The sequence below is a fragment of the Antechinus flavipes genome, chromosome 1 (assembly GCF_016432865.1).
Source record: "Antechinus flavipes isolate AdamAnt ecotype Samford, QLD, Australia chromosome 1, AdamAnt_v2, whole genome shotgun sequence".
Lineage (NCBI taxonomy): Eukaryota > Metazoa > Chordata > Mammalia > Dasyuromorphia > Dasyuridae > Antechinus > Antechinus flavipes.
Window position 1 is genome coordinate 696814659 of NC_067398.1, and position 15212 is coordinate 696829870.

General features: G+C 51.1%; 1 protein-coding gene across 1 annotated transcript in view; it reads left to right on the plus strand.

The window, feature by feature from the left end:
* The first annotated feature begins 2 nt into the window (after window positions 1-2).
* The window catches only part of ACAD10 (acyl-CoA dehydrogenase family member 10), a 39051-nt gene continuing 23841 nt past the window's right edge, over window positions 3-15212 (plus strand). Inside the window, exons 1-7 of the mRNA XM_051972797.1 lie at window positions 3-30; window positions 2549-2628; window positions 3033-3228; window positions 5563-5711; window positions 8760-8954; window positions 10290-10448; window positions 11264-11423. Coding sequence (XP_051828757.1) covers window positions 3042-3228; window positions 5563-5711; window positions 8760-8954; window positions 10290-10448; window positions 11264-11423 — 850 coding nt within the window. The 5' untranslated portion in view covers window positions 3-30; window positions 2549-2628; window positions 3033-3041. The remainder of the gene's footprint in view (window positions 31-2548; window positions 2629-3032; window positions 3229-5562; window positions 5712-8759; window positions 8955-10289; window positions 10449-11263; window positions 11424-15212) is intronic.

Consider the following 15212-nt stretch of genomic DNA (forward strand, 5'->3'; position numbering starts at 1 on the left):
GCGGTCACATGAGTAGAACGCTCCGAGAAGGTGAGCGCGTTCTGCACTATCCTCCACTCCTTCTCCTCTCCCTACCCCAGATCCTGAAAATTTCCCTCCTCCCCGCTCCCTCTCTCTCTCTCGCGAGCTTGGGGGTGGGAGGGATCGTGCGGCGCGCGCCGGGGGCAGCTGTTAGAGGCGTTGGGGGGACTCGCCTGGCGGGGGCGGGGCTAGAGCACGAGAAAGGCGTGGTCAGAGTGGAACGGGGCGGGGTTGGAGCCGATTGGGGCGGGGCCTCACGGGGGCGGGTCGCTCTGAGCTCAGTCTTCTCAGCATCCTTCAGGTCTGGAAGCCTTTGGACCACATTATTCTGCCCCAGGTGCCTGGAGCGGGGAGGCGCCTTAGTCAAAGCGGCAGAGACTTATTAAGTGCCTACTATGTGCCCTGGCACGTACAAAGAACAGCATAAAAACCGGTCCCAGGACAATGCACGGAGCTAAGTCCACCAAGTGCTTGAACTCCTTGTAATCAATCTCCTGATCTTCCAGTGATTCCAGGAAGGAGTTATTGTGATGCATTTGTGCCCATTTCCCTGCTGAGAAAACTGAGACCCGGCAAGCGCAAGTCACAGGCTCTGAGCCAGTGAGTCACATAGGAAGTGCCCAGGGCCCACAAAGCAAGGCAGAGGCAGCCCCTGCCCTGGGAAGCTACGGGTCTGAGGTGGAGAGCACTTGCTGTGGATGAGGCTTAGGCCCCTGGAGCCTCTTGCGGGGAACAGGGGGCAGTGGGAAGCCGGGGGAGGCAGAGAGCGGGGAAAGGCTGCGATCAGGAGAGACTTCTGGAGAGGGCAGCCAAGACGCAGCCGGGAGGGCCCAGGTATGGAGGTGGCAGGGTTAGCTCTGGGCGCGTGGGGCAGGAAGGTGAGCGGGACGCTCCTGGAACAGTCCAGGGAGGGCACACAGGCTGGCGAGAGAAATGAGGGCTCCGGGGAAGGAGTCAAGGAAGTGGTGGAGGCAGCTGTGCCCTCGGCAGCGGCTCCGTGCATTTGGAGGGAACCTGGGAAACGTCATCCTGTCTTCTGCGGGCGTGGCTATTAGCCCCATTTTCCTGCTGTGAAGACTGAGGCCGGAGACTCCGGAGTCACTAGTCTGCAGCTGCAGAGCTGGCAATGGCCACATCCTGGCCTGGAACTCAGGTTTCCTGACTTAAAATCCAGTGCTCTTTGCAAGGAGACTGCATGAATGCAAAGACATCTGGAGAGGGGACCTCGGACTGGAATGTCCCCAGAATGGCTGGAGAGGAAGGGGGCGGGATGAAGATCGTTTGAGTTTTCCGGGGCCCCGGGGAGCCCCGAGGAGCCCCGAGGAGCCTCCAAGCTTTACGCACTGAGCATCACAGATGGAAGGAGCTTCAGAGCTGGGGGAGAGGCCCTGAAATCCAGGTCTCCGGTTTTTTAACAGATCAGGAAACTGAAGCCCGGAGAGCTTCCTTAAGGGACTGGAAAGAGCACTTTCGACCGAACGCTGGGTTGGAAGCCTGTGGGCCGAGACTGCAGGAGGAGAGGGCAGCTCGGGCACAAAGGAGAGGGGCAGACCCAGGGGCAGGCGGGGGAGGGTGGGAATGGCCGAGGGCCCGGTCCCCTGGGGAAGGCGGATCCCTTCTGCAGGGACTCATCTGGGCCACCAGAACTGCCTTCTTCTGGAGGGGAAGGTGCCCGAGGGACAGGCAGGCGGAGGTGGGGGAGCGCTCCACAAAGGGCAGAGAAGGGGCAAAGTTCTCAGCGGAGACGGGCAGCCTGGGAGGCTGGGGGAGGGATGGGGCAGCTGGGCCCATGGGATGTTGCTTAGGGAGCGAGGGCCCGGCGGGGTTTGTAACGTTACCCGGAGGGGTGTTGGGATTGTCTCCAGCTCCCTTTGGCAGCCCACGAGTGGGACAGAGCCACTGGCGGGGGCAAGATCTCCCATCTGAGAAGGGCCAGGAGGGGGAAGGGTGGCGAGCGTGGCCAGGGACTTACAGAAGAACTGAGGGGTCTAGAGCGAGGATGAAGGGCGGGCAGATGGGAGAGTGTTTTGTACATACTTACGTAGTTATGTCAGCCCGGATGTTGTCACCGGGATAGACTCAACTCCTTGAGAGCAGAGACTCCCTGTATCTCTAGTCCAGTGCTATATTATGCTATGATATATATTATTATATTAAAACCTATTTGAAATGTTTAAAATATATTTTAAAATGTAAATAAAATATTATATAATACCTAGTGAATTATTTATAGTGCATAATAATTATTACATTTAATCACATTATATATAATACAATCAACTACTATAATAATAAACAATAATATGTTATATATAATATAATATTAATGTAACAATATAATAACAGTAACAATAAATAATATATATAACAATAATATAATATAATACCTAAATATATATAATAATCTATTATATAAAAATTTAGTATTATTATTATCGATTGGTTGATTAACATCGTTTTCATGAATCAAATAATGCATTCCTTCCTTTTCATTCGTCCTTGCCTTTCCGCCCCCTCGTTATTTCAGGACAAAAATGAGGCAGCCCCTGCCTTCCCAGAGGTTCTGTTCTGCTGAGAGAATATAGAGGAGTAAATAGAAGTGAACAGGTAAGAGTTGGTTCTGTTACCCCATTTCACTAGAAGTAAACTGGAGCAGAGCGAGTCCACATTGCCCGGTAGGTAGTAAATCAGCAACATCAGCCCACGAGCATTAAGGAAGCCGGTGCGAGGCCCCGTTAAGGCTGGGTGTGTAAAGAAAGGCAAAAACGGCCTCTGTCCCTGAGGGTTTCTGCTCTGAGGGGTTGGGCTGGGGACTGGGAGAGTTTCCTGCGGAAGATGAGATCCGGGTGGAATCTTGAAGGAAGCCGGGGGTGGAGGCCAGGAGGCAGGGCACCCTTAGTGCCAGGTGGGTGATCCTTTGCCGGTTGGCCCTCGGGAGGAGACCCCGAGGAACTGCTGGGAGAAAGCCCTGCTAACCAGCACGGACGAGCTCTTTCTCCCTTCTCCCCTAGTCTGTCCTCATGGGCCTCCTCAGGCTTTTGCGACGCCCTTCCATCCTGTGGGCCCGGAGTCCCGCCCGAGGGTCGCCGCCCCCGATCCGGGCCCAGCACCCGCCTCCATGCAGACCCTCTGGAGGGCGCCCCTACAAGGCTGTGATATTCGACATGGGCGGGGTTCTCATCCCCTCTCCATCCTCGGTGGCCGCAGGTGAGTCCGGAGGCTGCATTTCTTTCTGGGACCCGGGGACGCAGGAAAGGCAGCGGGGACAGCGGAAGAGAGCAGGATCTGCGCCTGGGGCTCTTCTCCTGTGTGGCCTTCTCCTTCCTCCGACCCTCGGGGGGGGGCTGGGGCAGCTAGATGGCACAGTGGGCAGAGCACGGGGCAAAGCCGGCCTCAGACACTTAACACGTCCTGACTGTGTGACCTGGGCAAGTCACTTACCCCGCTCCCCCTCCCTCCCCCGCCTCAGCCAAAAACCCAAAAATTCCTGTCCTCCAGGACCGGAATCCTAGAAGCACATGTTTAGTTTTATGTACTTGATTCCTAAGCCCAAGGACCTACTTCAACATAGTAATAACAGCGATAATAATTGTAGTAGCTAACACTCCTATAGCACCGACTGAGAAGCCAGGCTCTGTGACAAGTGCCTTACGGCTCTTACTGCAGAGGACCCTCACAACTGCTCCCGGAGGGAGGCACACTGACTCCCATTTCACAGATGAGAAAACTGAGGCAGACAGCCAGTTGCCCAGCGTCATAGCACTAATAAATATCTAAAGTTGGATTTGAGCTCAGCTCTTCTGTACCGCATACCCAGCATCCTACATCCCCAGCTGCCTCGGAGCACTACTTAATGGAGAGTTTGCTGTGGAAAAAGCTGCCCTCAAAGTCTATTTTTGAAACCCTTCCTCCCCTCCCTCCCCCTTTTTTTTCTTTTTAAAGTCTAAGCTAGTGCTATATCATTGAACACACACACACACACACACACACACACTCTCTCTCTCTCTCTCTCTCTCTCTCTGTGTCTCTGTCTCTCTGTCTGTCTGTCTCTCTGTCTCTGTCTCTCCGTGTCTCTGTCTCTGTGTCTCTCTCTCTGTCTCTCTGTCTCTGTCTCTCTGTCTCTGTCTCTCTCTCTCTGTGTCTCTGTCTCTCTCTCTGTCTCTCTCTCTTTGTGTCTCTGTCTCTCTGTCTCTCTCTGTCTCTGTGTCTCTCTCTCTTTCTGTGTCTTTCTGTCTCTTTGTCTCTGTGTCTCTGTCTCTCTCTGTCTCTCTATCTCTCTCTCTGTCTCTCTCTGTGTCTCTGTCTCTCTGTGTCTCTGTCTCTATCTCTCTCTGTCTCTCTCTCTCTGTCTCTGTTTCTCTCTGTCTCTCCCTCTCTCTCTCTCCCTCCCCTGGCCTTGGCTCCTCTGGAGAACGGGGCACCTTTGGGAGCAGCTCAGGGCAGACACTGCATTTTTATTTAGTATTTTTCCCCTGTTATCTGTAAATACCACATTTAATCTGCATTTTTAAAGCTAAGTTCCAGCTTCTTTCCCTTCTTCCCTCCCTCCCCCACTGAGAATGCAAGCACGTCAATACAGGTCATGCGTGTGTGGCCATGCAAAACGTTTCCATGATAGTCATGTTGTGAAAGAAAACAGGCCAGAAACCCCCCTGATAAAGTTTAAAAAGTCTGCTTCCCTCGGCAGTCAGAGGCCGGCTCTCTCTCTGGGAGGGAGGGCGGGTGCTTTTCTCCATCCCTCCGCAGAGTTGTCCTGGCCCACTTAAGGCCGCGCATTCTCCGGGGGGCCGAGGGGGCGCCCCGCTCTTGGGGCCGGGCCATCGTCTCCCGTGTTCCTCACCCCCTGAAAGGCAGCGGGGTGTTAGTGCTTGTGGGCATTTACCGGGAGGCCGGCCCACTCACTTTGGGAGCTGGAGGTCCCGGAGCCTTCCTGCAGCTCGTGGGCCGATTCTGGGGTCAGACCTGCTGCCCTTGGCTGCTCCCCGGGGCCTCCGGGGCGGAGAGAACCATGACGAACGGCAAAGCGAGACGGAGGCAGAGAGGGAGCTGCCCGTTCCCCGATGAAGAAACTGCTCAGAAGGAATGCCTGACTTGCCTCTACATGGGTCTGAGACAGGATTCGCACTCGGGTCTCGCCTGCCTCCCAAAGTCACACTCTGCTCTCCCCTCACTGCCTCAGAGCCTCCCCTCCGGACTCCGGGCCTCCCCAGGATGCTCCTTTCAGCACAGATGTATTCCTGGAGGCTCCTGGGGATGGAGGCCGAAGGGTGTGTGTTTGAGGGCTCGGGGGTATCCTCGGGCCGTCCCAGAGGAGGGCCCTCCGGTCCTGCCCGGCTGCAGTCCCTCGGCGGGAGGCGTCCCGGTGTTTCCCTGCACCGAGCGGCCTTGTCCCTGATGGTCTCTGTGGGGGTCCGGTGCCGGCCCCTCCAGGCCCAAGGGAAGCAGGGAGGGCCGGGGGCCTCGGGTGGACCCCCTGCTGCCCCGGATAGCGCAGAACCGGGCGTCCCCGGCCCTCACCTTGGGGCTCTTTGCTTTCTCCAGAGTGGGAGGCCCGGAACCGCATCCCTTCTGGAACAATCATCAAGGCCCTCGTCGCTGGCGGGGAGAAGGGGCCCTGGATGCGGTTCATGAGAGGGGAGATGACGGCGGAGGGGTTTCTGCGGGCCTTTGGGACGCAGTGCTCCGAGATGGTGAGTGAGCGCTGGACCCGGCCCTGCGCCTGTCTGCGGCGGCGGCTGCTCGGCTCGCTCCCCGCGCTGCGTAAGGGCAGCTTGCAGACGGCCGCCTTCGGTAGAGGCCGGACTTGGACTTGGGGCCCGGGGTCCCGGTGCCGCTGACTCCCAGCGGGACCGCCTCCCCTCTCCGGGGGCCTTTCCTTGCCTCCAGCAGGACACTGGAGCACATCAGTGATTCTCAAAGTTTTTGGGCTAAGGACTCTTTATCCTCTTAAAAGTGATCGAAGACTCCCGTCTGCCCACCCCAAGAGCAAGTCGTGAATTATCCCTGGCAGCATTTGCTGATTTTAGTGTTGCTGTAAAGGGGCTTCCTGAAAGGGTCTCACCCACCTCAGCAGTCTGTGGGCAGGAACGAGCCCCCTGTGGCGTCCCCCCGGTCAGGCCCTGTTACGGGTCGTCCCACCTGATCTGCAGGGAGGAGCCCGGAGGCTGACCGAGCGGAAGGGTCCCGGCCAGGCTCACGGGCGGCCGGGGGGCTGCGCTGGCCCCAGGTCTGGCGCTCTCACCCCTGCGCCTCCACCTGCCTCCGGCGGCCTAGGGCCCCTCCGGCTCTGAGCCCACAGTCTGCCCAAACCCGGCCCGCAGCCCCAGGCCTGGGCTCAGGTTCTGGCTCTGCCCTGTCCTGCTCCTGTGACCTGAGACCCTGGCTGGCTCTCACCAGGAAGTGAAGGGCGGTGCTCAGCGCCTTCAGAGGGGAACCTGTCACCTTCCCCGGAGGAGAGAGTCAGAGGCACCTGCCCCCAGGCCCTGAGCCCGCAGCCCGGCTGCACGGCCACAAGCGTTCAGTCAGCACGCAGCCATGAGGCACCAGGAGCCCGGGGCAAGGGCAGAGGGGTCTGTCCTCCGAGAGCTGGCGGTCAGATGGGGCAGGGGACGGGCGGGCCTGGCGGGCCTCTGTCTCTGTGTCTCTCTCTGTGTTTCTGTCTTTCTGTCTCTCTGTGTCTCTGTCTATGTCTCTCTGTGTCTCTGTCTCTGTCTCTCTGTGTCTCTGTCTCTCTGTGTCTCTGTCTATGTCTCTCTGTGTCTCTCTGTGTCTCTGTGTCTCTGTCTCTGTCTCTCTGTGTCTCTGTCTCTCTGTGTCTCTGTCTATGTTTCTCTGTCTCTCTCTGTGTCTCTGTCTCTGTCTCTCTCTGTGTCTCTGTCTCTGTGTTTCTGTCTCTCTGTCTCTCTGTGTCTGTCTCTCTGTTTCTCTGTGTCTCTGTCTCTCTGTGTCTCTGTGTCTCTCTGTGTCTCTGTCTCTGTCTCTCTGTTTCTCTGTCTCTGTTTCTGTGTTTCTCTGTGTCTCTGTCTCTGTCTCTCTGTGTCTCTATCTATGTTTCTGTGTTTCTCTGTGTCTCTGTCTCTGTCTCTCTGTGTCTCTATCTATGTTTCTGTGTTTCTCTGTGTCTCTGTCTCTCTGTGTCTGTGTCTCTGTCTCTCTGTGTCTGTGTCTCTGTTTCTCTGTGTCTCTGTCTCTGTTTCTGTGTTTCTCTGTGTCTCTGTCTCTGTCTCTCTGTGTCTCTGTCTATGTTTCTGTGTTTCTCTGTGTCTCTGTCTCTGTCTCTGTCTCTCTCTGTCTCTCTGTGTCTCTGTCTCTGTGTTTCTGTCTCTCTGTGTCTCTGTCTATGTTTCTGTGTTTCTCTGTGTCTCTGTCTTTGTCTCTCTCTGTCTCTCTGTGTCTCTGTCTCTCTATCTCTCTGTCTCTGTCTCTGTTTCTGTTTCTCTGTGTCTCTGTCTCTCTGTCTCTCTGTGTCTCTGTCTCTGTTTCTGTGTCTCTGTCTATGTTTCTGTGTTTCTCTGTGTCTCTGTCTTTGTCTCTCTCTGTCTCTCTGTGTCTCTGTCTCTCTGTCTCTCTGTGTCTCTGTCTCTGTTTCTGTGTTTCTCTGTGTCTCTGTCTCTCTGTCTCTCTGTGTCTCTGTCTATGTTTCTGTGTTTCTCTGTGTCTCTGTCTCTCTCTGTCTCTCTCTGTCTCTCTGTGTCTCTGTCTCTGTGTTTCTGTCTCTCTGTGTCTCTGTCTATGTTTCTGTGTTTCTCTGTGTCTCTGTCTTTGTCTCTCTCTGTCTCTCTGTGTCTCTCTCTCTTCATCACAAGAACCTTGGGAGGTAGCTTTTTTTTTTAATCCCCAATTTCCCGATGAAGAAACTTGAGCTCAGAAGGGATACCTGACTTGCCCCTTTAGTGTGTGTCTGAGACAGGATTCGCACTCGGATCTCGGCTGTCTCCCACAGTCGCACTCTGTCCACTTCCCTGACTGCCTCGGAGCCCTCCCCTCCGGACTCCAGAGCCCCCCAGGATGCTCCTGTCAGCACAGATATAAATTCCCATCTATCCAGAATCAAAAAAATGGAAGCCCTCCAAGAGCTGATTCTCCCTTTCGGCTTTCTGCGCATAGTTGTTACAGACAGAGACCTGTGCAGAAAAGCAGCTGACGGCAGGGATTTTAAAAATAAAGCTCCTTCAGATGCCCGCCACGGGCTCAGCGCAGCTCCAGAGGCGCGGCCGGGCCGGGAGCATCATCATGACGAAGGCCCCGCGGCTCCCGGACCTCCCGATGGGTGTCTGAGCAGCAGAGACACGCCGCCGCAGGTCTCGGCCCCCCGATTTTTGAGCTGGAAGTGTTTTTCATAGAGAGGGAGCACTCGGAGGGGAGACCCCCTTGCTCAGTGCGGGGCCTCACCTTCTCTGCACCTGAGCGTCTTAAAGAGCCCCCCTGAGAGCTTGGGTGACAGAGTCACAGCAGAGGGGAATCTGAGCCTGAGAGTTTTTCGGTGACTTCTGAATTTTGAAAATTGGTCATAATTGAATGGGAAAAATCGCTGCTGACTGTTTGGTGCCCAAGTGCCCCCTTCCCGGCGCTCAGAATCAAGGGCCGTTTACAGTGGCTGGGCTGGAAGAGTTGGGCGTCCGGAGCCAGACGGTCCCCGTGGCTGTAAGTGGCCCGGGCCGTGGCCGTGGGGGACGCCGCGGGGGGAGATTTTTGCCGCGGCTGCTCATGGCTGATTTTCTCCCCTCGTTATTTCGTAGATAAAGTCGCCGGTGCCGGTTGACTCGTTTTTCTCCCTGATGACCAGCGGACACGTCGCGAAGCAGTTTTCAGTGATGACAGAAGCGATAAATCGAATCCGGGCAGAAGGCCTGAAGACTGCAGTTCTTAGTAATAACTTTTATCTCCCCAGTGGGGAGAGCTTTTTGCCTCTGGACCGGAAACAGTTTGATGTGGTAAGGCTGCAGGGATTAAAAATAGCTTAGAAAGTGCTCCCCGCTCCCCCCTTGGAGCCATGGCTGAGAGGTGGTGCTCTGGCAGGCCCGGGGCGGAGGCCATGGCTCCTGATGGAGGAGCGCGGCCAAGGGGAAACCTTGAGGTCACTGTCCTCTGCCCAAGGTCAAACTCTTAGAACATGGGCCTCAGCTCTGGAAACCCCCTGCAATGGAGGCTCCACTATGGCCTTCAGATCCCCAGCTCCTCCCTCCCCCCCCCGGGAGCCTCCGGTCCCATCAGCCCCTTTCCCTCCTCCCCTGGGAGCCCCCGGTCCCATCAGCCCCCCTCCCCCCGGAGGCTTGCTCTCTCAAGGACAGCCCTGTCCCCCCGCCTTTCTGTTGATATCCCTTTCTTGAATTCTCAGGCTGCCATAGCTTTTCCTACTTGAGTGTCCATCTTTTCACCAGAAGATTATTCTCTCAATACACACTCACACACACACTCACACTCATATGCACACTCACACACACACACTCACTCATATGCACACACACACTCACACTCATATGCACACACACACACTCACACTCACACTCATATGCACACACACACACTCACACTCATATGCACACACACACACACTCACACACATGTTTCTATCTATCTCTATAATGTTTTCATAGATATCCAAATCTCTACGTGTGTTCATACCTTCTATGTATTTATATCTATCTGTAGACATAGATATGTATTTACAATTACCTGCATCATAAAACAGACACGACTTGATGGGAGCCTTTGTGGCTTAAGGGATGGGTTTCATTCCGTCACATTTCAGCAGACGCCGTGAACGGCCGGGTGCCCAGCAGGTGTTTCGGGGGAATCGTAGGGGGAGAGGGACGGTTAACGGGCCCCCGGCCCCCGGCTTGTGTGCCCTGCTGGGTATTCCTTCCCCAGCATTTCTCCGGGACGCTCAGTGAGGTTCACTCCAGGAGCTCGGGACTGTGCGGGAAGAACCCAATTATGGCATCTAACCCTGTCGCCAAGACTCGAGCCCGGGCCCCAGCGGTAATTGCCATCGGAACTGCGGCTCCCGGAGTACTCGGCGAGCGCCCCAGCGGTCGTTCACGTGGGGCCTTCTGAGACAAAAGTGGGCCCGGGGACAGCCCGTTCCGGTGCCTTCTCTGAGCAAGCGCTGGCCAGGAAGGAACCCGGCTCGGCGTGGGCGCCTTCGCAGGCCTTCGGCCCCCACTGGCCCAGTCGTGTCGGCAGCTGTGCCCGCTGTACCCTTCCCGTCTCCGTTTCAGCGCGGCGCGTCCCGAGACGTTTATCTCTGGCTCCCTTGTCCCCTTTAGGTGATTGAATCCTGCCTGGAGGGGATCTGTAAGCCGGACCCTCGCATTTATGAGATATGCTTGCAGCGGCTGCAGGTGGAACCCGCAGAATCCATCTTTCTTGATGACCTCTCACACAATTTAAAAGCAGCTGCCCAGCTTGGCATTCACACTATAAAGGTATAGAACCAGTCTGCCTCTGAGCATTTATTAAACACCCACTGGGTGCCACGGGCTGTTACAGGGAGACCTGTGTATTAAATAACCCAAGCAATAATAGGAGCTGCCCCTTGTAGAGCACTTTAAGGTTCACAGAGCACTTTATATGTGTCATTTAATCCTCACAGCCCTGTGAATTAAGTGCTGACATCATACCTGTTTTACAGATGAGGAAACTGAGTCTGAAAGCTAGGTGAAATTGTTCAGAGGCAGCTAGGGAAAGGAAACCAGCAAGTGTTAAGCGCCTGCTGTTTTCTAGGCACTAGGTGCTTTAGGAGTATCTCATTTGAGCCTTACAACAGCCCTGTAAGGTGATTAGCATCAGTCCCATTTTACAAACTGAGGCAGGCAGGCTTTCAGGATTGCCCAGGGTTACAACAGCAAATGCATGTCTGAGGTAGGACTTGAACTCTTGTTTGGCGGGCTCCAAATTCCATTCCCACTTTGACAGTGAATATGAAATAATATTCTCAAAGAGGAACAAAATGACGTCACGGTGCGAGATCGAATGCAGTGCGTCCGACCGACATGAGCTTGGCAGGCCCTGCCCGGAGCCGGGAGGCCCTGAACAGAAGGCAGATGCAGCCTCCTCGGTGGGCAGAAGCGTGAGCAGAATGCCTCTAGAGGCTTCATGGGAATGGGAAGCCCCTTTGGCCTTGACCTCAGTTTTGTGTCTTTGAAAAATCTGTGATCTAGAACTTAGAGAATGGGCGGCTAGGAAGACAGTGAGAGCTGACGGCGGAGAAATGCTAAAAATAATTTTTTTTTTAAACTAGGTTAATGATGCAGAAAGTGCCTTAAAAGAACTAGAAACCCTTCTGGGTTTCTCTTTACGGAAGATTATTCCAAACACCTGTTCTGTGAGAAAGATAATGGAAATTCCAAGAGATTCCCTGGAGAAATACCTCAAAAACTTTCTAGGAAGTCAAGCAGCAGGTATCCTGCAGTCTGGTGTTCTGTCTGAAGACTTGTGTTCTTAATGGGTCCTTCTCTCACCCTGTGTCCAGCATTGGGCTGGGGCTTAAACCTCAGTGGGTCCTTCTCTCACCTTGTGTCCAGCATTGGGCTGGGGGCTTAAACCTCAGTGGGTCCTTCTCTCACCCTGTGTCCAGCATTGGGCTGGGGCTTAAACCTCAGTGGGTCCTTCTCTCACCTTGTGTCCAGCATTGGGCTGGGGCTTAAACCTCAGTGGGTCCTTCTCTCACCTTGTGTCCAGCATTGGGCTGGGGCTTAAACCTCAGTGGGTCCTTCTCTCACCTTGTGTCCAGCATTGGGCTGGGGGCTTAAAGGCTAAATGAAGTATAAAGGTACAGGAAGAGGCAGTGCTGGGACCAGGTGCTGAGAGCGGAGTGAGTTCCCAGTTCTGTCAGGGCAAAATTATCAAACTCCTTTGTGTTCCTGTGTCTCTAGAGTTGGACTTGCTACATCTCTTTGGCTCTGAGAGGTGAGCATTGGTGTATGTCTTTAAATGTTGTTGAGTTAAATAAATGATGAGGTCCCCCACTATACTAATGGGGGTCCCCCACTAGTATAGTTTTACTATTTCCTTCAGTAACTCATTTAAATTTTCCTTTAAGAATTTGATTCTATATAATTTGGTGCATTTGTATTTAATGGTACGATTTCATTGGCTATGGTACCTTTTAGCCAGATATAGTTTCTTTACTTATCTCTTTTCATCAGGTCTATTTTTGTTTTTGCTTTGTCTGATATCATAATCGCTATCCTGTTTTCTGTTTCTCTGTTTCAAATGTATTTCAGATAAAGAACATATTATCAGATTCTGTTTTTTAATCCATTCTACTGGCTGCTTCCATTTTATGGGTCAATTCATTCCATTCACATTCTTAGTTATGATTACCAATTGTGTGTTTCTCTCCATCTTATTTTTCTGCTGTTGATCTTTCTCTTTCTCTCTATCTCTGTCTCTTTCTCCCTGTGTTTTTCTTCCTCTCTCTCTCTCTCTCTCTCTCTCTCTCTCTCTCTCTCTTCCCCTCCCCCACCCCCTCTTTTATCCTGTCCCTCCTCAAAAGTGTTTTGCTTTTGACTCCATCAAATGGCCTTCCCTTCCATCAATTCCCTTTCTTTCTATAATTCTTCCCTCCTATTCCCATGTAGGGTAAGCAAGCTTTCTGTACCAACTGAGTGTATGTTATTTCTTCTTTCAGTCAGTTCCAATAAGGTCCAAGTATTGTCAACCAAGCCTAACCCCATCTTCTTCTCCACTGAAAGCTCCTTTGTGCCCCTTTTCTGTGAGATCCCAATTTCTTACCCCTTAATTTTGATTTTTTTTTATTATCCCTTATAGTCAACTCACACCTGTGCCCTCTATTTTTACTCCTTATAACTATCCTAATAATAAGGATAAAGTCCTTATGAGTTACAAGTATCATCTTCCCAGGTAGGAAGGTAAACAGTTTAATCTTATGGAATCCCTTATGGTTTCTCTTTCCTGGTTTTTTTTTTTTTTAAATGCTTCTTTTGAATATTTTATTTGAAAATCAAATTTTCTTTTCAACTCTGATCTTTTCATTAGGAATGCTTGAAAGTCTTCTCTTTCATTAAATATCTTTTTTTCCCCCTGTAGAAGTTGAGTAAATGATTCTTGGTTGCAATATTATTTCCATTGCCCTCTGGAATATCATGTTCCAAGACCTTTGATCCTTTAATGTCGAAGCTGCCAAGTCCTGTGTTATTCTGACTGTGGTTCTATGGCATTTGAACTGTTTTTTTCCTGATTACTTGCAGTTGCCAGACTTCTTTCCCTGGAAACTCTGAAATTTGACTATAATATTCCTGGGAGTTTTCATTTTGGAAGGTGACTGATAGATTCTTTCAAGTTCTATTTTATCCTCTGGTTTTAAGATGTCAGGGCAATTTTCCTGAATATATATATTTTGCAATATGATATCTAGGCTTCTTTCCCTCCCCCTTTTTTATAATAGCTTTTTGTTTTTCAAAATCCATGCAAAGATAGTTTTCAACATTCACCCTTACAAAACCTTGTGTATCAAATTTTTCTCCCTCTGTCTCCCTCTCCCTCCTGTCTAGATAACCAATATAGGTTAAACATGTACAATTCTTGTAAATATATTTCCACATTTTTCAAACTGCACAAGAAAAATCAGATCAAAAAGAAAAAAGAAAAAAAAAAACAAGCAAGCAGACAACAATGATCAAAAAAAGGTGAAAATACTATGTTGTGATCCACATTCAATCCTCTCTTTGGATGCAGATGGCTCTCTCCATCCCATCTATTGGAACTGGTCTGAATCACCTCATTGGTGAAAAGAGCCATGTCCATCAGAATTAATCATCATATAATCTTGTTATTACCATTTACAATGATCTCCTGGCTCTGCTCACTTCACTCAGCATCAGTTCCTATAAGTTTCTCCAGACCTCTCTGAAATCATCTTGCTGGTCGTTTCTTATAGAACAATAATATTCTTTTTTTTGATCATGGTTTTCAGATAGTCCAATAATTCTTACATTATCTCCCCTTGATGTATTTCCAGGTTAGTTGATTTTCTAAAGAGACATTTCATATTTTCTTTTATTTTTTCAATCTTTTGATTTTGTTTGATTGTTTCTTGATATTCCATGAAATTATTAGCTTCTATTTGCCCAATTCTGATCTTTTAGGAATTATTTTCTTCAGGGAGCTTCTATATATCTTTTTCCTTTTTTTTGTGCTTCCTTTACTGCTAACTTTTTTCATTATTCTCTTACATCACTCTCATTTCTTTTCCCAATTTTTCCTCTACCTCTCTCATTTTTTTTAGAAAATCTTTTTTTTGAATGCTTTCAGAATTTTTTTTTAATGGCTTGACTCCAATTCACAATTTTCTCTGAGACTTTGCTTGTAGACGTTTTAACATAATTGTCCTCTTCTGAGTTTGGGTTTTGATCTTCCTAGTAACCATAGTAACTTTCTATAGTCAAGTTCTTTGTTGTAGTTTGCGCATTTTTCCAGCCTACTCTTTGGTTTTTAACTTTATGTTAAAGTTGACTTCTTCTTCAAGGATGCAAGGGGCCATATCCCAAGCTTTAGAGTTTTTGTTCTGCTGTTTTTTAAAAAAATATTTATTTAACTATCTATTGTATCTCTCTGTTTATTTCTTTGTTTATTTTTGTTCTGTTGTTTTCAGAGCTAATTCTGTAATTTTTCATCTCTTCCAAGGTGGTATGATCAAAAGGGGGGTGTGGTCAGTGTTTTCCTGGCCTGTATTCTGCTCTGTGAGCAACCACAAGTGCTTTTTTCCACCTGGGACGGTGACCAGGGTCCCTGCTGCTCTGCGGCTACAAGCTCTGAGTACTAGCAAGCTCCTTCTTGCCCTGGGACTGTGACCCACATCCATGTGTGGGCCATGCTGCAGGGCCCTACACTCGGTGCCGGTGGAGGGATCCCTATGAGCTGACCCTGCTCACCTGGAGCCCCAGAGCTCCAGAAGCCCCTGCTGCCAGTGCACTTGTCTCCAAGGCCGGCTGCTGGCTGAAGGTGGTCTGCACTGGACTGCGCTCCACTCTCACTCAGGCCGCCAGCCTTGTTCTGTTGACCTTCTTAGCTGTCTTAGGCTGGAAAATTCTTTCATTCTGTGCTTTTTGCTGCTCCAGCATTAATTTTTAGGCATTTTTCAAAGAAGTTTGGAGCTGAATTTGGGAGAGCTCAGGGAGTCCGGACTCTAGTTGGTCATCTTTACAACGCTGCTATTACTATGTACG